Raw genomic sequence first — 21688 nt, 5'->3', positions numbered from 1 at the left:
AGAATTGCTTGAACCCAGGAGGCAGAGGTTGCAGTGAGCCAAGATTGTGCCATTGCACTCCAGTCTGGGTAACAACAGTTAAACTCTAAAAAAAAATAAAAAATAAATAAATAAATAAAAATAAAAAATCAAATGGCCATGAGATCTGAGAGCTACAGTAAAAAAAAAAAAAGGTGACCAAAAGTTGTGAATTTTATTTCCCTAACTTTTTTTTCTTATGTTGTAAACCTGTGGTCTATGTTTAAGACATTGAAACCATTTGAAATAGTTACAGTGGGCCAGGCGCGGTGGCTCATGCCTGTAATCCTAGCACTTTGGGAAACCTCATTTCTAGTAAATACAAAAAAATTAGCTGGGCGTGGTGGCACATGCCTGCAATCTGAGCTACTTGGGAGGCTGAGACAGGAGAAGTGCTTGTGCCTGGGAGGCAGAGGTTGCAGTGAGCCAAGATCGCACCATTGCATTCTAGCCTGGGCAACAACAGCGAAACTGTCTCAAAAAAAAAAAAGAAAAAGAAAAGAAAGAAATAATTACAGTGGGGCTTTTTTTGTTTGTGTTTTATTTGCTTGCTTACTAGAGACGGGGTCTCACTTTGTCACCCAGGCTGGAGTACAGTGGCTATTCACAAGCATGGTCGTGGTACACAACTACATCATCAGACTCCTGGGCTCAGGAGATCCTCCCACCTCAGCTTCCTCAGTAGCTGGGACTGCAAGTTTACACCACCACACCTGGCTGGACCTGTTCTAACTCTACAAGGACTAGGACAGAGCCTAAGGAGAGAGAAGACAGTGAATAAGAAAATTAGGGCTGGATGTGATAACTCGCACCTGTAATCCCAGCACTTTGGGAGGCTGAGGCAGGTGGATCCCTTGAGCCCAGGAATTCAAGACCAGCAGCCTAGGCAATGAGGTGAAACCCTGTCTCTACAAAACATGCAAAAATTAGCCAGGTATGGTGGTGTGCCCCTGTAGTCCTAGCTACCCAGGAGGCTGAGGTGAGAGGATTGCTTGAACCTGGGAGGTTGAGGCTGCAGTGAGCCATGATTGTGCCATTGGACTCCAGCCTGGGTGACAAGGCAAGACCCTGCCTCAAAATAAAGAAAAAAGAAACAGTCACTTATTATTACTATTTTTATTTTGAGACGGAGTCTCCATTGCTCAGGCTGGAGTGCAGTGTTGTGATCTTGGCTCACTGCAACCTTCCCCTCCCAGGTTCAAGCGATTGTCCTACCTCAACCTCCTGAGTAGCTGGGATTACCGGCATGTACCACCACGCCCAGCTACTTTTGGTATTTTTTGGTAGAGATGGAGTTTCGCCATGTTGGCCAGGCTGCTCTCGAAGTCCTGACTTCAAGTGATCCACCCACCTTGGCCTCCTAAAGTGCTGGAATTACAGGTGTGAGCCACTGCACCCGGCCTGTTTTTTTTTTGTTGTTGTTAAAAAAAAAAGTTTGTAATTTACAATCTCAATCAGTGGCTCAAGAGCACGGCATTTCCATTGCTTTCATAGATTAACACAGCTGTCGTGTGCAAACAGTACTAAAGATGTTTTGCTGACCCTCTTTTGGGCTCTAGCTTTTCAAGGTTTTATTGTAGTCTATTATGCCTATAAAGCATCAGTTAGGAACGTAATTGTTGAACTCTTTCTCTTTTTTGAGATGGCATTTCACTCTTGTTCCCCGGGCTGGAGTGCAATGGCAAGATCTCAGCTTACCGCAACCTCCACCTCCCAGGTTTAAGTGATATTCCTGTCTCAGCCTACCGAGTAGCTGGGATTACAGGTACCCACCACCACGCCCAGCTAATTTTTCTGTTTTTAATAGAGACAGGGTTTCATCACACCTGGCCCAATTGTTGAACTCTTAACTGTGTGCTCAGCATAACTAGAGGTGCCGTGGGAAACAGCTGTATAAGATGTAGTCCTGGCCGGGCATGGCGGCTTACCCCTGTAATCCCAGCACTGTGGGAGGCTGAGGCGGGCAGATCACTTGAGGCCAGAAGTTCGAGACCAGCCTGGCCAACATGGTGAAACCCCATCTGTACTAAAAATATAAAAATTAGCCGGGCATGGTGGCACATGCCTGAACTCCCAGCTACTTGGGAGGCTGAGGCAAGAGAATCGCTTGAACCCAGGAGGTGGAGGTTGCAGTGAGCCAAGATCATGCCATCTGCCTGGACAGCAGAGCAAGACTCCAATCTCAAAAAAAAAAAAAAAAAAAATGTAGAGATGTAGTCCCTATGCTTATGAAATTTTTAATGTCATTAGGAAGCCAAGAAAGCAATACATTATTATATATAAAGTGTTTTAGGAGATTATAGTTTTAAAACAGACATCAGAGAACTAGAATAGTCAGAGCTGGCTTTCTGGATAAAACATGACTCACTTTCCTCATTACTTCTGATGCTTGCTGCTGTCAAACACCAAAGCTGTGTTCTATAGCCCAATGTGAGGAAACAATATTCTCTTGGCTTTGGAGGATTCTCAAATCAATTCTTATAGGGAAGGAAACTATAGCCTTTGGGTGGAAACGGCCCCAAGTCTTTAGAGATTGGTAGCGCCTCCCTAGATGCTAGTTGGTTAGTTGATAGCCAGTTTGCCTCGCATCTCTGGGCCTTGGTTTCTTCATCTGTAAACAACAGGTTAAGCCAGATTGTCCTGAGATTCCAGTGTTGGAGGCTCCGCTTCCCCTCCCCTATGATAGAGCTTTCTCTTTGTGGACATGCAGTTTTGAGCGGATTGCATCATCCAGTAGGACTGAGAGGAGGCCCACATATGGACCCTCGCTGCTTGTGTTTTCTGGAGTTCTCTCCTGCCATTCATCTGCTAGCTTGCCCTTACTGCCCACCTGCTCACACACCCAGCGCTGCATTCTATTTCTAGAAATAAGTACTGAAGTTCGTTTTCCATCTCCACCCCCAGGTCTGAATTTATACAAGAGCCTCCTTAGGATTTCTTAAATGTTTGAACTTGGAATATTTTGGCCTTCGTTAAAAGATGACATTTCATGGCTGGACGCAGTGGCTCATGCCTGTAATCCCAGCACTTTGGGAGGCCCAGGTGGGTGGATAACAAAGTTAGGAGTTCAAGACCAGCCTTGCCAAGATAGTGAAACCCCATCTCTACTAAAAATATAAAAATTAGCCAGGCATGGTGGTAGGCGCCTGTAATCCCAGCTACTCAGCAGGCTGAGGCAGAGAATTGCTTGAATCCAGGAGGCGGAGGTTGCAGTGAGCCGAGATCGTGCCACTGCACTCCAGCCTGGGTGATGAGCGACACTCCGTCTTAAAAAAAAAAAAAAAAGACATTTCTTGATTGCTTTTCTGCTCTGTTCCTGGATCTGTTATTCTACTTCATCCTGTATTTGCTACGTTGGTCATTGATGGCTTGAGCTGATCAGCTTTAGAATGTATACCTCACAATTTTTGTATGAACTGCCATCTCCCTTCTGAGGAAGGAGGCTCTTCCTCCCTCAGGAAGGAACTTGCTGCACCAAGGCAAACTTTACTTAAATCTCTGCTCTTTAGTTTGAAACCAAATGAAACAAGTTGGACTTTGATTTGCTGTATTCTAAGAGTCTGGTTCTGGCCAATCTCAGTTTTTGAATTACATTAAGGGTGACTAGCAGCTTAAATCGCTAAGAGATTTCTGTTTCAGTGTGCTGAATGGCAGCATGCCCTAGGATACCCAGCCAGTGGGTGTGGACTTCAAATCTCTTTGAAAAGGATGCCAGCCAGGCACGGTGGTTCATGCCTGTAATCCCAGCACTTCTGGAGGCCAAAGCAGGAGGATTACTTGAGCCCAGGAGTTTGAGACCAGACTAAAATTAGCCAGGCATGGTGGTGCACTCTGTAATCCTAGTTACTTAGGAGGCTGAAGCAAGATGATTGCTTGAGCCCAGGAGTTGGAGGCTGCAGTTGAGCCTGATGGTGCCACTGCATTCCAGCTTGGGTGACAGAGCAAGACCCTATCTCAAAAATGAACAAAGAGCTGGGCGTGGTGGATCACTTGAAGTCAGGAATCCGAGACCAACCTGCCAACATGGTGAAACCCCATCTTTACTAAAAATACAAAAATTAGCCGGGCCTGGTGGTGAGTGTCTCTAATCCCAGCTACTCAGAAGGCTGAGGTATGAGAATCGCTTGAACTTGGGAGGCAGAGGTTGCAGTGAGCCGAGATCATGCCACTGGACTATAGCCTGGGCAACAGAGCGAGACTCCGTCTTACAAAAAAAAGAGAAAAAAGGCCAGGTGTGGTGACCCAGGCCTATAATCCCAGAACTTTGGGAGGCCAAGGTGGGTGGATCACGAGGTCAGGAGTTTGAGACCAGCCTGGCCAGTGTGGTGAAACCCCTGTAATCCCAGCACTTTGGGAGGCTGAGGTGGGCAGATCACGAGGTCAGGAGTTCAAGACCAGCCTGGCCAGTGTGGTGAAACCCCATCTCTACTAAAAATACAAAAAATTAGCCAGGCATGGTGGTGCGTGCCTGTAGTCCCAACTACGCAGGAGACTGAGGCAGGAGAATTGCTTGAACCTGGCAGGCAGAGTTTGCAGTGAGCTGAGATCATGCCACTGCACTCCAGCCTAGGTGACAGAGTGAGACTCCGTCTCAAAAAAACAAACAAAAAAAAATTTTTAAAACAATGAGACTGGGCACAGTGGCTCACACCTGTAATCCCAGCACTTTGGGAGGATGAGGTGGGCAGATCACCTGAGGTCAGGAGTTCAAGACCAGCCTGACTAACATGGTGAAACCCTGTCTACTAAAAATACAAAAATTAGCTGGACATGGTGGCATGTGCATGTAATTCCAGCCACCCAGGAGGCTGAGGCAGGAGAATCACTGGAACCTGCGATGAGGAGGCCGCAGTGAGCCAAGATCATGCCATTGCACACTAGCTTAGGCGACAGCGAGATTCCATCTTAAAAAAAATAAATAAATAAACAGGCCCAGTGCGGTGGCTCACACCTGGAATCCCAGCACTTTGGGATGCTGAGGCAGGTGAATCACCTGAGGTCAGGAGTTTGAGACCAGACTCACCAACATGGTGAAGTCCTGTCTCTACTAAAAATACAAAAATTAGCTGGGCTTGATGGCACATGCCTGTAATCCCAGCTACTTGGGAGGCTGAGGCAGGAGAATACCTTGAACCCAGGAGGCAGAGGCTGCAATGAGCTGAGATCTTGCCATTGCACACCAGCCAGCCTGGGCAACAAGAGTGAAACTCTGTCTCAAAAAAAAAAAAAAAAAAAAACACCCACAAAAGAAGGAAAAAAAAAACGTCTCTTTGTATTCAGCCATGTGCTTGATATACAAGTTGAAACAGGATTATTGCTCAGTAACTGGCTGCATGTACAAATTCAAGCCAATATAAGCAAAATGAAATTTGCTTTCTGATTGTAGTTTCAGTCTTGGGGATTTCTAAACACTTGTATTGGCAATGCATAAAACAGAACAAGAGTTCAGCCCCAGATCCTTCCACAAAAATTGGGTTCATGAGGTGATAGCTACATGGAAGTATCTCCACTGAATAGCAAGAAAAAGACAGGAAGGTAGTTTTTACAGCGATTTTGCATACTTGTAAAGACTTTCAAAGTTGGAAGAAGTAATTTTTTCTATTTTCCCCATGTGAAATTGTGTCTAGTAAGTCTCCAGAGGTTAATATATAGCAGTTCTTCACCTTACCTTTTGATTGTTTCTTTTGTAGAATTATAAAAAGTTATTATGGTAATTCATATGCTGGGGCCAGATAATTTGTTTCACAAGCTGATATGAATAAGGACTTACAAAGTGTATCCAACAGTGAGACACTGCTTTGTCTCCTAACATCAGCCAGTTTTTAAATCTTATAATGCTGCACATAATCCTGAGACTGAAGTGAAAATATCTAGAGTAGGAAAACCTCAGTGTTGTCATAAGCTGCGGATGGTCCTGTGTGCGATAACAAAATTGAGTTATTAAGAAGAAGAAGTTATCTTTAGGCCATAAATGACTTTATGGTTTCTGTTCTTTGCCATGGCCTTGGGGGTTTTGCTAAGCATCTGGTTTTAAGGAAGTTACCTTATTTCCCCTTTGAGTGTTCTCAGTCTTCCCTCTGTGTTAGCGCCTTCTGGGTCTCCTTAATATCATACCAAGTAGGTGCACTTGCATCTGGACTTCATGACCTTATGCTTGGACTAAAGGAACCTCCAGACTTAACTGGATCTCTCTCTGACTTCACAGTCTTTCTGCATCAGGGGCATTGAGAGGCCTGGCCAAATGGAAGCTGTGGGAGGCCAGGGTGGACAGCCTAAGTGGAAGTCAGGGTGATGGGTGTAGAGAAAAGTTGGGCTTGATACCTTCCAAGTTAAGAAGCTGCTGTCACTCTAGGATTTCAAGCATGGAAGGGACACATGGAAAGCCATTTTCACAGAGGTAAGTCCCACAGCTATATAGAGTTTAGGTGATGCAGAAAGATTGTGAAGGCAGAGATCCAGAAAAGACTGGAGGTAACAAGTCCAAGGGTAAGTTCCTGAAGTCCGGATGTAAGCATTCCTACCAGGAACGGGAAGAGATAGGAGAAACTGAAGACATTCTATGAAGGGAAATGGCAGCATGTGATTTCAGATCACTTTCTCCCTGTACATAGATACACAGTATCACTTTCTATGAAATGATAGCAATATTCATAATAACTCCAAGGCATTTTGAGACTCTGAAGTCTTTCTGAATTATAAATTGTATTTCCCATAATGTTAATGGGAAAATGTATTTTATATTGTTTTAATTTTGGGTTGTTTGTTTTGAGACAGTGTCTGGCTCTGTTGCCCGGGCTGAAGTATAGTTTTGTGATTTTGGCTCACTGCAGCCTCCTTCTCCCAGGCTTCAAGCCAAGCCTCCTGAGTAGCTGGGACTACAAGCTAGAACTACAAGTGCACCACCACACCTGGCTAATTTTTGGATTTCTGGTAGATTCAGGGTTTCGCCATGTTGCCCATGCTGGTCTTGAACTCCTGAGCTCAAGTGATCTGCCTGCCTCAGCCTCTCAAAGTGTTAAAAGTGTTGGGTTTACAGGCATGAGCCACCATGCTGAGCCTTTTAATTCTTTGAAAATTGGTTATTTAAAATATACAGTTAAAATTATCTCTATGTTTAGCTGATCCCACAGATTAGGATTCACTGTACTCAGGTTGGACTCTGAATTTTGACTTTTCTTTTTTTTTTTGTCCAAGATGGAGTCTTGCTCTGTCGCCCAGAGCTGGAGTGCAGTAGCCATCTTGGCTCACTGCACCCTCTGCCTCCTGGGTTCAAGCAATTCTGCCTGAGCCTTCCAAGTAGCTGGGATTACAGGTGCACTCCACCATGCCCAGCTAATTTTCTATTTTTAGTAGAGACGGATGGGGTTTCACCATCTTGGCCAGACTGGTCTCGAACTCCTGACCTCATGATCTGCCTGCCTCAGCCTCCCAAAGTGCTGGGATTACAGGCATGAGCCACTGTGCCTAGCCAATTTTGACTTTTCAACAGGGCTAAGAGGCTAGGCATGGTGGCTCACACCTGTAATCCCAGCACTTTGGGAGGACAAGGCAATAGGATCACTCAAGCCTAGAGTTTGAGACCAGCCTGGGCAACATAGGGAGACCCCCATCTCTATTTTTTAATTTAACAAAAAAATTAATGAGGCTAAGAATCTTTTTGCTTCATTCATTGGATGTGTCATATGGGGAAAGCAGCATAAGAAGTCCTCTTGATCATGTACACGTGCACATGTGCATACACACATAGATGTTTCTTGTAATCTCTCCATGGCAGGAGTAACTGGGTGCTGTTGTTTTAGTTTCCCAAGATTCCTAATGCTGGGTTTTGCCAGTGGCAATCTCTCAGTCTGAACTGGCCAACACAGTTGTCCTCAATCCTGCAGATCTGATTTAGGCATTTCTTTTTTTTCTTTTTCTTTTTTTTTTTTTTTGAGACAGGGTCTCTCTGTCACCCAGGCTAGAGAGCAGTGGCATGGTCTCAACTCACGGCAACCTCCAACTCCCAGGTTCAAATGGTTCTCCTGCCTCGTCCTCCTGAGTAGCTGGGACTACAGGCGTGTGCCCCCAGCCCCTGCTGATTTTTTTTTTTTTTTTTTTTGAGACGGAGTCTCTCTGTCGCCAAATTGGAGTGCAGCAGCATTATCTCGGCTTGCTGCAACCTTCGCCTCCTAGGTTCAAGTGATTCTTCTTCCTCAGCCTCCCTAGTAGCTGGGACTACAGGCGTGCTCTACCACGCCCAGCTAATTTTTGTGTTTTTTACTAGAGATGGTGTTTTACCATGTTGGCCAGGATGGTCTTGATCGTTTGACCTTGTGGTCTGCCCGCCTTGGCCTCCCAAAATGCTGAGATTATAGGCGTGAGCCGCAGTGCCTGGCCTAAGTTTTGTATTTTTAGTAGAAACGGGGTTTTGCCATGTTGGCCAGTCTGGTCTCAAACTCTTGACCTCAAGTGATCCACTCGCCTCGGCCTCCCAAAGTGTTGGGATTACAGGTGTGAGGTAATGCGCCCGGCCAATTTAGGTATTTATCATAATTGACCATTCTGGACACAGATTGCAGCAATGTTAATCTGCCTTTTTCCTCATCCCTCACTCCTTTTTCATACTGTCTTGTGCTCCAGATCCAGCTGGGGAAACTCATGAAACCTAATACATTTGTGAGGTGGGGGAAGGAAGGGCAAAGCATTCCAGAAAAAGCCCACCACTGCCTTTTGGCTGTCATCCTTTTACGTTCAGAGTTCAAGGAAGTGTTGTGTGAATGCCTTGTTAACAATTATCATTCGCGTTTGGTGCCATTACCCTGGCAATTTAAAGAAAATAAACAAAATAAAAGCAAGAACGGAAAAGACCCTTTCGCACAAATAGGACATTCCTTGCCCAGCACTCCCTCCCTGAAAGCTGAGGGGGTGCGAATGGGGAGGAGAGCTGGTGTCCTCCAAATGCCCTTTCTGGACCTGGGTTCTTCAGTCTCTGAAGCCAACAGGCTTGATTAAGGAAAGTCTGGCTCCACAGAAAGCTCTTTGTCAGGGGTAGCACAAAACAGATTTTTTTTTTTAAACCCTGCATCAGTATTTACTTTTTGTTACAGTGGTTTGAGTCCAGCCAATGACACTGGAGCCAAAAAGAAGAAAAAGAAACAGAAAAAGAAGAAAGAAAAAGGCAGTGAGACAGAGTCAACCCAGGATCAGCCTGTGAAGGTAACAAGGAGGCTCTGTTTTGTGTGACTGAGTCACTTCGTCACATAAGAGAGTTTTGAGGTAAATGTATAGGAACAACTTAGATTGACGTTCTCCACTGGTATTTCTTCAAGATGGAAGAGTTGGATCCCAATGCTGTCCTCTGCTGCCCTAGACTAAGTGGCAAAACTGCTCTTAGTACCCTAAGAGACACAGCAGGTCAGACATTGACTCCCAAGCATGCTGCCCATCAGAATGGACAGGTTCCTACTGCATGTGCTGCTGTGCCAGTGCCCCGGGGGGCTGCGTGTGACAGCCCCTAGCGCCTAGAGCAGTGGTTCTCAGTCTTCTCTGTCTTACGTCCCCACCACTCTGACAATGAAAAGCCCCTTTTTTTTATTGAGACAGGGTCTACCTCTGTTGCACAAGTTAGAGTGCAGTGGCATGGTTATAGCTCACTGCAGCCTCCTCTCCTAGGCTCAAGTGATCTCCCACCTCAGCCTCCCAAGTAGCTGGGACTGCAGGTGCATGCCGCCACACCTGATCAATTTTTTAAAAAATTTTTTGTAGAGATGGAGTCTCACTGTGTTACCCAAGCTGATCTTGAACTCCTAGGCTCGAGCAGTCCTCCTGCCTCAGCCTCCCAAAGTGCTGGGATTACAAGCGTGAGCCACTCTGTTCAGCCAAAGACCTCTTCTTAAGGCCTTTATATATTTGCAAACATTCTCTTAATGTCATAGTCATTATAATGAAAACCATGAGTCCCACAGAGTCTTTCTGAGTCTCCATGAGAACCACTGGCCTAAGGCTTACAACCCAAGACTGACACGCTGGCATGAAACCCAGAGATATGGGTAAGGATCGTCTTGTTTCTTAAATAAAACAACATTACAATATAAAACAATTTCAGATAAGCGTTGTCTTCTTCACAGTAGGCTAATGGGCAGGGGAACAACTCAAACATATCCATAATTCACCTTTTAGAACTGCCTCTGAAACCAGGCATGGTGGCTCATGCCTGTAATGCCAGCACTTTGGGAGGCCAAGGTGGGTGGATCACCTGAGGTCAGGAGTTCGAGACCAGCCTGACCAACATGGCGAAACCCAGTCTCTACTAAAAATAGAAAAATTAACCAGTTTTGGTGGCGCTTGCCTGTAATCCCATCTACAGGAGGCTGATGCAGGAGAATTGCTTGAACCTGGGAGGCGGAAGTTGCAGTGAGCTGAGATCAAGACATTGAACTCCAGCCTAGGCGACAGAGTGATACTCCATCTCGGGGGGAGAAAAAAAAGAATTAGCTGGGTGTGGTGGCATGCGCCTGTAATCCCAGGTACTCAGGAGGCTGAGGCAGGAGAATCACTTGAACTGGGAGAGGGAGGTTGCGGTGGGTCAGGATCACGCCATTGCACTCCAGCCTGGGCAACAGGGTGAGATTCCATTTAAAAAAAAAAAAATTTAAAAAAGCAAAGAACTGCCTCTGAAATAGTTTATAAACCTGGTAAAAAATCCATTCTCATTCCAATATAACCACACTTTGCTGTATGCCTCAAATGTTGTGCTTCAACTTGAATCTACTACCTTATTGAAATAGGACTTCCAGTAATTTTTTACTATTTCCAGTGTAAAACCCACTACAAAAAAATACCGTTATTATTTAATACCATGTCGCACTTCATTTAAATTAGCCCCAAACCATTACCATCCCCACAAGGTAGGTGGGGGTCTTTCCTTTTTATTTATTTTATTTTTTCAGACTCTGTCATTCAGTTTGGAGTACAGAAGTGCGAACATGGCTGACTGCAGCGTCTACTTCCTGGACTCAAGCAGTCTTCCCACCTCAGCCTCCCAAGTAGCCGGGACTACAGGCGCACACCACCACACTCGGCTAATTTTTTTTATAATTTGTAGACACAGGGTCTCATGGTCTCACTACATTGCCCAGGTTGGTCTGTAACTCAGGTACAAGAGTTCTGCCTCCCATGGCCTCCTAAATTGCTGAGATTACAGGAGTGAGCCACCACACCTGGCCGAGAATTTAATAAACAGCAAGGGGAAGAAAATGAAAATCCCACCTCCCAGGACTAAGCAATATGAACATATTGATTTATATTCTTCCTTTCCTTTATAATCTAAGCGAAAAATAGAAAAGTAAATAAAAGTATTAGAAGAACATGCATGTATTTTTATTATCCTAAGCCTGACATAGGACGAAGAAGCCATAAAATAGAAATTGACAAATATGAAACTTTTTAAAAGTCAAAAAATAAACAACAATCTGGGAAAATATTTGCAATATATGTATTAGTCAGTTTAAAATAATTGAATAGGCAGTTCAAAAAGAAAAAATATTAATGTTTAATCAATGAATAATAAGATGGTTAAACTTACAACAGAAGAAATGACCATTAAAGCCATAATTTTTTCTCTTAGATTGGCATAGCTTAAGCCTTGTAGACTTTTTTTTTTTTTTTAAATAGGGACAGAGTCTCACTATATTGCCCAGGCTGGTGTTGAACTCCTGGGCTTAAGGAATCCTCCCACCTCAGCCTCTCAGAGTGCTGGGTTTATAGGTGTGAGCCACCACTCTCAGTTGAGGCTTGGTAAATCTAATGATGAGGCTCTGTCTGGAGCTACTCTTTCTCTTTTTTTTTTTTTTTTGAGATGGAGTTTCACTCTTGTTGCCCAGGCTAGAGTGCAGTGGCACGATCTCAGCTCACCACAGTCTCCGACCCCCGGGTTTAAGCAATTCTGCCTCAGCCTCCCAAGTAGCTGGGATTACAGGCATGTGCCACCATGCTGGGCTAATTTTATATTTTTAGTAGAGATTGGGTTTCTCCATGTTGGTCAGGCTGGTCTCAAAACTCCTGACCTCAGGTTATCCACCCACCTCGGCCTCCCAAAGTGCTGGGATTACAGGTGGGAGCCACCACACCTGGCTTGGAGCTATTCTCATACACTGTTTATTGGGTTATTAATTGATAGTCTCTTTTTAGAGAGCAAACTGATGATAAATAATTTCAAATGTGTATACCTTTTGATCCAGTAAGCCTCTTAACTTTATCCTACAGAAATACATCTCCCAGTGGGTAAAAATAGACGTATAAGATAGTCTCTTTTTAGAGAGCAAACTGATGATAATTTCAAATGTGTATACCTTTTGATCCAGTAAGCCTCTTACTTAACTTTATCCTACAGAAATGCATCTCCCAGTGGGTAAAAATAGATGTATAAGAAAATGTATGCTGGGTGTGGTCGCCTGTAATACCAGCATTTTGGGAGGCTGAGGTAGGCAGATGGCTTGAGCTCAGGAGATTGAGACCAGCCCAGGCAAATAGTGAGACCTCATCTTTTTTTTTTTTTTTTTTTTTTTTGAGACGGAGTTTCACTCTTGTTACCCAGGCTGGAGTGCAATGGCACAATCTCGGCTCACTGCAACCTCCGCCTCCTGGGTTCAGGCAATTCTCCTGCCTCAGCCTCCTGAGTAACTGGGATTACAGGCACGCGTCACCATGCCCAGCTAGAGACCTCATCTTTACAAAAAACAAACAAAAATTATCTGGGCTTGGTGGCACATGCCTATAGTCACAGCTACTCAAGAGGCTGAAGTGGGAAGATCCCTTCAGCCCATGAAGTTGAGACCACAGTGAGCCATGATTGTACACTTCAGCCTGGGTGACAGAGCGAGATCTTGTTTAAAAAAAAATACAGAAAATTCACTACAACATTGTTGTATTACTGAAGAACAAAATCACCAAAATGCCCATCAGTAAGGGGCTGGCTAAATATACTGTGGTCATACGTACTAGTTGGTAGAATGGTAGGTCCATGTGTTTTCACCCGGAAAGGTCTCTAAGACATAGTGTTTAAAGAGCAGTTTGTACAATAATATTATATGATCTGATTTTAGTTTTTGAAAAGCTTGTGTGTGCATTTGGAACTTCCATGCAAAACTCGGGAATTGCCAGGCACAGTGGCGCATGCCTGTAACCCCAGCTACTCGGGAGGCTGAGGCTGGAGGATTGCTTGAGTCCAGGAATTCTAGGCTGTAGTGCGCTATGCTGATCTGGTGTCCGCACTAAGTTCGGCATCAATATGGTGACCTCCCGAGAGTGGAGGACCACCAGGTTGCCTAAAGGAGGGATAAACCGGCCCAGGTTGGAAATGGAGCAGGTCAAAACTCCCGTGCTGATCAGTAGTGGGATCGCGCCTGTGAATAGCCACTGCCCTCCAGCCTGGGCAACATAGTGAGACCCTGTCTCTATTATATTTAAAAAAAAAAAAAAAAAAAAAACCTCTGGAATTGTATTTGCCTCTTCTCACCTTCCCAAGTGAAGACCGTTGATGACAAGGATTATATTTGGGGGATGGGATTATTGGGTTTTTACTTTCTATGTGTCTTACACATTTCTGCACTGTTTGAAATTTACATTGAGCAGTATTACTTTTGCCATCAAACAACGTAAGACTAATAAGGGGAGAAATGCTGCAGGCAGCACCCACCTGTCACATAGCTCATTGTCAGCCACTTTTTCTACAGTTGTAACGACCACTGGGATTAGGACAGAGGAACCAAACCCCTTCTTTGAGTTGTACCCCTTAACTGTTTTGTTTTTTGATACGGAGTCTAGCTTTGTTGCCCAGGCTGGAGTGCAGTGGCACCATCTCGGCTCACTGCATCATCTGCCTCCCAGGTTCAAGTGATTCTCCTGCCTCAGCCTCCTGAATTGCTGGGATTACAAGTGCCTGCCACCACGCCTCGCTAATTTTTGTATTTTTAGTAGAGACAGGATTTCATCGTGTTGGTTAGGCAGTTCTCGAACCCCTGACCTCAAGTGATCTGCCTGCCTTGGTCTCCCAAAGTGCTGAGATTATGGGCCTGAGCACCGCACCCAGCCCCACTTACCTCTTGAACTCATAATTAATCAAAAGTCTTACTAACATAATGGGCCTTTTCTCTCCCCAACTTTGTCTTGTTCAGATGAACTCTTTGCCAGCAGAGAGGATCCAGGAAATACAGAAGGCCATTGAGCTGTTCTCAGTGGGTCAGGGACCTGCCAAAACCATGGAGGAGGCTAGCAAGCGAAGCTACCAGTTCTGGGATACGCAGCCTGTCCCCAAGCTGGGTATGTATGTACTTGCCTGCTTCACCAGGCTGAGGGCAAAGGATCTGCCTCAGCTGTACCTTCATGAGGGTTTTATGCTGAATTTGTAGGGAGAGCAGTAGAGTCCTTGAGTTCCTTGGTGGTGGTTTTCAGAGAGTTGTCTTTAAAATGCAGCATAGAAAACTATCATTTAGAGACCTTACTATTTTATAACAGCACAGGTTAAGAACAAATAATCATTCCTGTCAATAGTAGTGGCTCACACCTATAATCTCAGCACTTTGGAAGGCTGAGCTGGGAGGATTGTTTGAGCCCAGAAGTTCGAGACCAGCCTGGGCAACCTGGTGAGACCTTGTTTCCACAAAAGGTAAAAAAAAAGTTAGCCAGGTGTAGTGGCATGCACCTGTAGTTCCAGCTACTCAGGAGGCTGAAGTGGGAAGATCACTTGAATCTGGGAGGTCGAGGTGGCAGTGAGCTGAGATCACGCCACTGCACTCCAGCCTAGGTGACAGGAGTGAGACCCCCCCAACTCAGAAAATGAACAAACCAAAAAAAAAAAAAAAAAAACCCAAAAGACAAAACTTTTGGCACACAATGAGTGAGAATGTCTGCCCAGAGATCTTTTTCTCCACTCAGGCTTATAGAGAGTTTGTCTTGTTTGGGCCCATGTTTATTCCTGGAATGGGCAGAGTCCCCAGCCTCTTCCCCTTCGTCTCTTAGCCAGTGCATGCTTACTAAATGCAAAGTGATTTGAGATTTTGCTCAGCAGTGAAGGTTCAACACCAGGAATACCGTACATAGGTTTCATCAGCACTCCTTAAAAAAACTATAATGAACCACTAAAGGGGTGGAACAGGCAGAATGTCGAAAGGATTCTGGAAGGGACTGGATCCTGTTAGATGTGCCTGCCAAGACTGAGCCACAGCCAACCTTGATGGCTAACTTCAGGACTCAGTTGACAAAGTTTCTGAAGTGGTTGTATCATGATTCTGGACCCATTGATGGCCTAGTCCCTATTTTCTTTGTGACTAGGAAAGTAAGTATGTTGAAAAAACATATGTTCCAGCACCAAATATAAATGACTTTTAAATATAATGTCCACATTATTGCTCCCCTCCAGAAACACAATGAGACTTGACTAGCACGTTTTGTGCAGAGGAGAAGGGTGGGGCGGGGCTGGGCAGGGTAGGGCCAAAGACTGGTGAGGGGAGGAAGACAGCCGTGCCCAAGGAGATCTATCTGCTGCAGAGGTGGGGAGCAGCTACTCCATGTGGCATGCAGACCTACAGGATGGGCATCGCCTAATTGCTAATAGAAACGCAGTTTGTCAAGCCTCACCCCAAAGCTGCAGAATCAGAACTGGCAGGGGATTTCTGTCCACTTTGAAAGTTTGAGAAGCTCTGCTCTAGAGCAGATGCAGTTCTTAGACGCTTGGTTACAACAGAAGCAAGCCGAAGAGGTGCATCCCTACAGCGGAGGAAGAGCAGAGCGCTGCCCAGGGACAAGAGGGGTGCCGATTCCCCCACCACGTTGTGTGTTTTGCTGCCTGTGTTGGCCAGGTCCCAGGCCCGCTGGCTAAGCCTTCCAGCAAGGCTTTGGGCCACAGGATGGGGGTCCCAGTGACCAGTTTCTCACTGAGGAGCAGTAAGGATGCAGAGAGCCACACATCTCACCTCTGAATGAAATCCCTGATGAGGTGTTCTGTGGCGGCTGCCATACATCTTGGTCCTGTTTTCAGATGGCATTTTGGAGTTTTGGTTTGATTTTATTTTTCCTGAGGAATTTGCAAATGAGTAACCTTGCTACATTCTTCATAAATAGTGGCACCTAGTAAAGAGGCAGATTGAGGCTGGACATGGTGGCTCACACCTGTAATCCTAGCACTTTGGGAGGCTGATGCAGGCGGATCACCTGAGGTCAGGAGTTTGAGACCAACCTGGCCAACATGGTAAAACCTCATCTCTGCTAAAAATACAAAAATTAGCTGGACATGGTAGCACTGGCCTGTGATCTCAGCTACTTGGGAGTCTGAGGCGGGAGAATCACTTGAACCTGGGAGGTGGAGGTTGTAGTGAGCCAAGATTGCGCCACTGCACTCCAGCCTGGGCAGTAGAACAAGACTCTGTCTCAAAAATAAATTTACAAAGAGGCAGATTGGGATTAGTTTGCTTCTGTTCCTCTTCAGTCCAGCAATACTTTGTTTTCCTCTCACCTGTAAATGTAGAACGTGCTTCAGTTTAGTTCTCAGAAAGCTCAAGAGAAAGCCACACAATTGCTCATACGGGCCCTGACAGTTCGAGGAAGGAGGAACAAGGTTTGGTTTTATTCCTTCGGCTTTGCCTTCTGTGCAGCATGTGGTGTGGGACTCTGTGGAAGAGCATTTGCCCTGAGCATCTGGTGAGTCTGCCTTTGAGGTCTGGGGTCAGTCAAGCACCGGTTAGATTCCTTTGTTTGTGTCAGCCTGTAGAAAGTGCCACCTTGCCAGGTGTGTTAGTCTGTCTGCATGGCTGAGGCGTCACCCTAGTTCTGAGTTTTTCAGGGGTGGTGTCACCTACAGCTTCTTGCTCTAATTTTTTTTCACTTAAATGGAGGACTGAGGATTGTAAATCTCATGCGTATCAGCTGCACTGTGTTTTTAACAGCACTCTCCACCTTCTTGGGAGAGTTTTAATTACATGGTATTCCACTAAAGAGACCTACATGACTCTCTCTTTTTATTTTCTTGAGACAGGGTCTTGCTCTGCCACCCAGGTTAGAGTGCAGTGGCACAATCATGGCTCACTGCAGCCTTGACCTCTCAGGCTCAAGCAATCCTCCCACCTCAGCCTCCTGAGTAGCTACAACTACAGGTGCCTGCCACCATGCCTGGCTAATTTTTAAATTTTTTGTGGAGACGGGGTTTCACCATGCCGCCCAGGCTGGTCTCGAACTCCTAGGCTCAAGCTGTCCTGCCTCAGCCTCCCAAAGTGCTGGGATTACAGTCGTGAGCCACTGCACCTGGCTGAGACCTGCAATTCTTTAGAAGCTTAAAATTATCCTAGGTTTACCATGGAAAGGCCTTCTTAGGCCAGGTATGGTGGCTCAATGCCTGTAATCCCAGCACTTTGGGAGGCCAAGGTATGAGGATTGCTTGAGCCCAGCAGTTCAAGACCAGCCTGGACAACAAGGTAAGACCTCCTCTCTACAAAAAATTTTAAAATTAGCCAGACGTGGTAGCACATGCATGTGGTCCCAGATTCTCAGGAGGCTGAGTGGGAGGATCGTTGAGCCTGGAGCTTGAGGCTGCAGTGAGCCTTGATTGTGCCACTGCACTCCAGCCTGGGTGACAGAGCGAGTCCATCTCAAAGATGAAAAAAATAAAATGAAAGGCCTTCTTAGCAGAAGTGTTTTGGTCTGTATAACAACCGTAAGCCTCCAGAGGAACCTTTGATCCCCCCTTCAGGTTATGTCTTTTTTCTTTTTAAAGTCATCCCTTTGCCACTTATGTCAATGGAAGCAGTATCCTTTCTGCCTTGGCTCAGTGGAATCCAATCTGGCCACTCTGTTGTTTTAAAAAGTAACTATCCAAGGGAGGATGTGCACTCACCTGGTTTCCATGGGTCCCGGAGAGAAGCTTCCCCTTTCTTTTCCCTCTCCCTGGTCTTTGTTTGGTTTAATGTTTTCCAGATCCCAGTCTCATTTCTCCAAAGTCCTTCACAGTTCCACTGCACTGGTTAGTTTGGGGTCTTTTTTTTTTTTTTTTTTTTTTTTTTTTTTGAGACAGGAGTTTCACTCTTTTTGCCCACGATGGAGTGCAATGGTGCAATCTCAGCTCACCATGACTTCTGCCTCTCAGGTTCAAGCAATTCTCTTGCCTCAGCCTCCTGAGTAGCTGGGATTATGGGTATGTGCCACCACGCCTGACTAATTTTGTATTTTTAGTAGAGCCCGGATTTCTCCATGTTGTCAGGGTGATCTCAAACTCCCAACCTCAGGTGATCCACCTGCCTCGGCCTCCCAAAGTGCTGAGGTAACAGGCATGAGCCACCGCACCTGGCCAGTTTGGGGCCTTTGATGTTTGATGTGTTGCAGAAAGAATTTTAGGGAAAGAGTGTGCAGAAAGAAGCCCATTGAAAGTTCAGGGTTTTCTTTAAACTTCCAAATTCTTTTAAAACAAGTTTCAAGTATCATCCTTGGTCATGTTGGTTGCAATCTTGCTGTGCTCTGCAGAGCCGCTTTCCCACCCTTGCTCAGCAGGACACACACACACACACACACACACATACACACACACACACACACACTGTGGCACCCTGTACTTCATTCTCATTGGCCCTTGTCATGCCGGGTGGTAGGTGCTTCCTTGCTCATCTCTTTGGTGTCCATGATGGTGAGGACGTGTGTCTGCTTCATTTGCCGGCCCCTGCCACAGAACTGGCAGGTTCTAGGATTCAGTGAACACTTGGTGAAGGAGTGAGTGAGTGGAAGTGCCTGTTGCATGTAGGACCTAGTAGCCAGCCTAAATCAGAAGATTTAGCCTTGAGGTTATTTTAGTACAGGAGGGGAGACCATCAGTATTATTGGCCATGGAAATCATTTGGGGGGAAAAAAGAAGGTTCTAAAGTGTATAGGAAAAGGTATAAATTCAATACAAGTTGGGGAATTAGCGCCTAGATAAGACTAGAGGTTCTGGCCCTCAGCTTTTTAGGCTCAAAATTTTTTTTTTAATATACATAGCTGTCAGTTGGAAGCAGATCGACTTAAATTCACAAGAGCTACTTTTTGAATAACCAAATGGTGGGTTTTGGCCAGGTGCAGTGGCTCAAGCCTGTAATCCCAGCATTTTGGGAGGCTGAAGCAGGAGGATCACTTCACTCTAGGAGTTTGACACCAGCCTGGGCAACACTGAGACCTCATCTCTATGAAAAATTTAAAAACCAAATTAGTTAGGCATGGTCGTACATGCCTGTAAGTCCCAGCCACTCAAGAGGCTGAGGTGGGAGGATCATTTGGGCCTAGGATGTTGAGTCTGTAGTGAGCCAAGGTTATGCCACTGCACTCTACCCTGGGCAACAGAGCAAGACCCTGTTGCACCTGGTCATGAGTTTCCTAACTAGGGAAGAAAAATAGGACTTCTATCCAAGCAAACCTGTTGGGGAGCCTGATTACCAGTAGAGCAGGCTGCGTCCCTGCTGTGTGTCCCTGCACTTGCCGGATTTTGACCCTTAGCATGTGGATCATGATTCATTTATTTACCATTTCCCCAGAAGATGTTATGTCTTGTGAGGACAGGGACTTGGTCCTTTTTCCTGCTGTACACTAGGGCCTGGCATGGTCACTGAGTCACTGGTGCCCAGTTGGTGCTCAGTTATGTGTCTAATGGAAGAGGGTGAGATGGTCAGTGCCAGCGGTGATATTGTCCGCTGTGGCCTAATGAATCCCTTTCCACCACACTCGCCCCACAGATTCATTCTGGGAAGGTCTAGAGCTGCCTGTTACATGTTAGAATTAAATGTTAGGGGGCCGAGGCAGGTGGATCACTTGAGTTCAGGAGTTTGAGACCAGCCTGGCCAACATGGCGAAATCCCATCTCTACTAAAAAAAAAAAAAAAAAACACACACACAAAAATTAGCCAGTGTGGTGATGGGCACCTGTAATTCCAGCCACTAGGGAAGCTGAAGCAAGAGAATCGCTTGAACTGGGGAAGTGAAGATTGCAGTGAGCCAAGATCGCACCATTGCACTCCAGCCTAGGCAACAGAGTGAGACTCTGTCTCCAAAAAAAAAAAAAAAAAAAAAAAAAAAAAAAAAAAAAAGAAAGAAAGAAAGAAAGAAATATTTGGGATTAGGAGTCTGAAAGTCAGTAAAAGCAGGAATTGAGTGCCTAGTCTATACAGAGCCCTTTGCTAGGAACACTGTTACCGAGTCGGTCCCTTTTGAAGACTCGGTTTTCCAAAATGCACTAAATATAGCATTCTTCCCAATGTAAACATGAGTGAGCTCATTGTAGAACCGAAATCATCCTAAGGGCCAGAATTCAGTGGTGAATCTCTCTGCATTTGTGAGTCCAGCTGAACTGTGGATAGGAATGAGGGCTGCGTCTTTGGAGCACTCCCACAGAGGAGGGGCATCTGCTGTAAAGGGAGGGGATGTTGTGTCAGGGTGACTTCCCGGCAGCACTGTGTAGACTTGGTGATTCAGCCCAAAGGCACTCGCAGGACTCTAAACACTGAGGGCCTGAGCTGGCAGTAGCAGTTAACTGACTCACACTGCTGAAAGCCAAGGCTGGCAGGGCCACAATTGAGCCTGGCGCCTAGAAGGCATCATCTGGTTCAGAAATGGGCCCAGTACATTGTTGTTGCTGTTGACACAAAAGCAGCCTTGTTTTGACTCCTTACAAACCCATCCAGCTTGATGGGCCTGGGCCAGGGCCCTGACAGCACTCTTTACACCAACCTGGAGGCAGGAAGCCAAATTAGTAAAGATAAATGTTTGTCATTCAGTGACCCAAGAGAGATTTAAATGGATTTCCAAAACACAAACCACCTTGGATCCCAGTGATTGTCCTGAGGTTTTGCCATGAATTGGCCCTCAGTTAGGGTCTAAGGGTAGCTGGAAAGATGGTTTACAGTTGCCTAGCACAGAATGTTCTTCAGGTGGAAGGCTCTTAGGGACAGGAGGAATTTGCTCTGGTTAGGTTTTGAGCTGAGCCCTTTGCTGCCCCGAGGGGGCAAAGGGTGAGGCTCACGCTGTGCTCTTCTTTCAGGTGAAGTGGTCAACACCCATGGCCCCGTGGAGCCTGACAAGGACAACATCCGCCAGGAGCCCTACACCCTGCCTCAGGGCTTCACCTGGGATGCCTTGGACCTGGGTGACCGCGGTGTGGTGAGTGGGCCCTTAGAAGGTTGCACTGTGGGTAGGATACCACTTTCACAGCCCTGCAGTCTTACGGAGACCACGCCTACTCGAGCCCTAGAGAGCTGAGCCAAGGAGGTCTGAATAGACCCCCATCTGTAACTTCCTGGGGCATGCCCAAGACTCCACATAAATAGCTCTTAGCTTTTCTGGCAGGTTAAGTTAACCTCTGTAGCTCCTCAAGGTGGATACCTGTTTTTCATTTATTCTTGTTTGTTCATTCCTTGTTTTCTTTCTAGTCTGTCTCCTGACTGATGAGCTGGGGCTGCTAAATGAGGGTCTGTCCTCCCCTTTCCACCCCAGCCTCCCAGAGCCCCTTGTTTTGACCAGAGGGATTTGTTTCCCTTGTAAAGAATGACGAAAAACGTTGCCAGGCATGGTGGCTCATGCCTATAATGCCAGCACTTTGAGAGGCCAAAGTGAGCGTGAGGTCAGGAGTTCAAGACCAGACTGGCCAACATAGTGAAACTCCGTCTCCACTAAAAATGCAAAAAATTAG

The 21688-nt window shown here is 45.8% G+C and overlaps 1 protein-coding gene across 1 annotated transcript in view; it reads left to right on the top strand.

Annotated features, from left to right (window-relative positions):
• The window catches only part of NMT1 (N-myristoyltransferase 1), a 41829-nt gene that overhangs the window by 10123 nt on the left and 10018 nt on the right, over positions 1 to 21688 (top strand). The window contains exons 2-4 of the mRNA XM_012444040.3: positions 9105 to 9213; positions 14172 to 14316; positions 21041 to 21159. Of these exons, the coding sequence (XP_012299463.1) occupies positions 9105 to 9213; positions 14172 to 14316; positions 21041 to 21159 (373 nt within the window). The remainder of the gene's footprint in view (positions 1 to 9104; positions 9214 to 14171; positions 14317 to 21040; positions 21160 to 21688) is intronic.

This window comes from Aotus nancymaae, unplaced genomic scaffold (genome assembly GCF_030222135.1).
Source record: "Aotus nancymaae isolate 86718 unplaced genomic scaffold, 86718_ANA_hifiasm-v0.15.2.pri h1tg000089l, whole genome shotgun sequence".
Taxonomy (NCBI): Eukaryota; Metazoa; Chordata; class Mammalia; order Primates; family Aotidae; genus Aotus; species Aotus nancymaae.
Note: the sequence above shows the minus strand (reverse complement) of the source record. Positions and strands in the feature narration are given on the sequence as shown.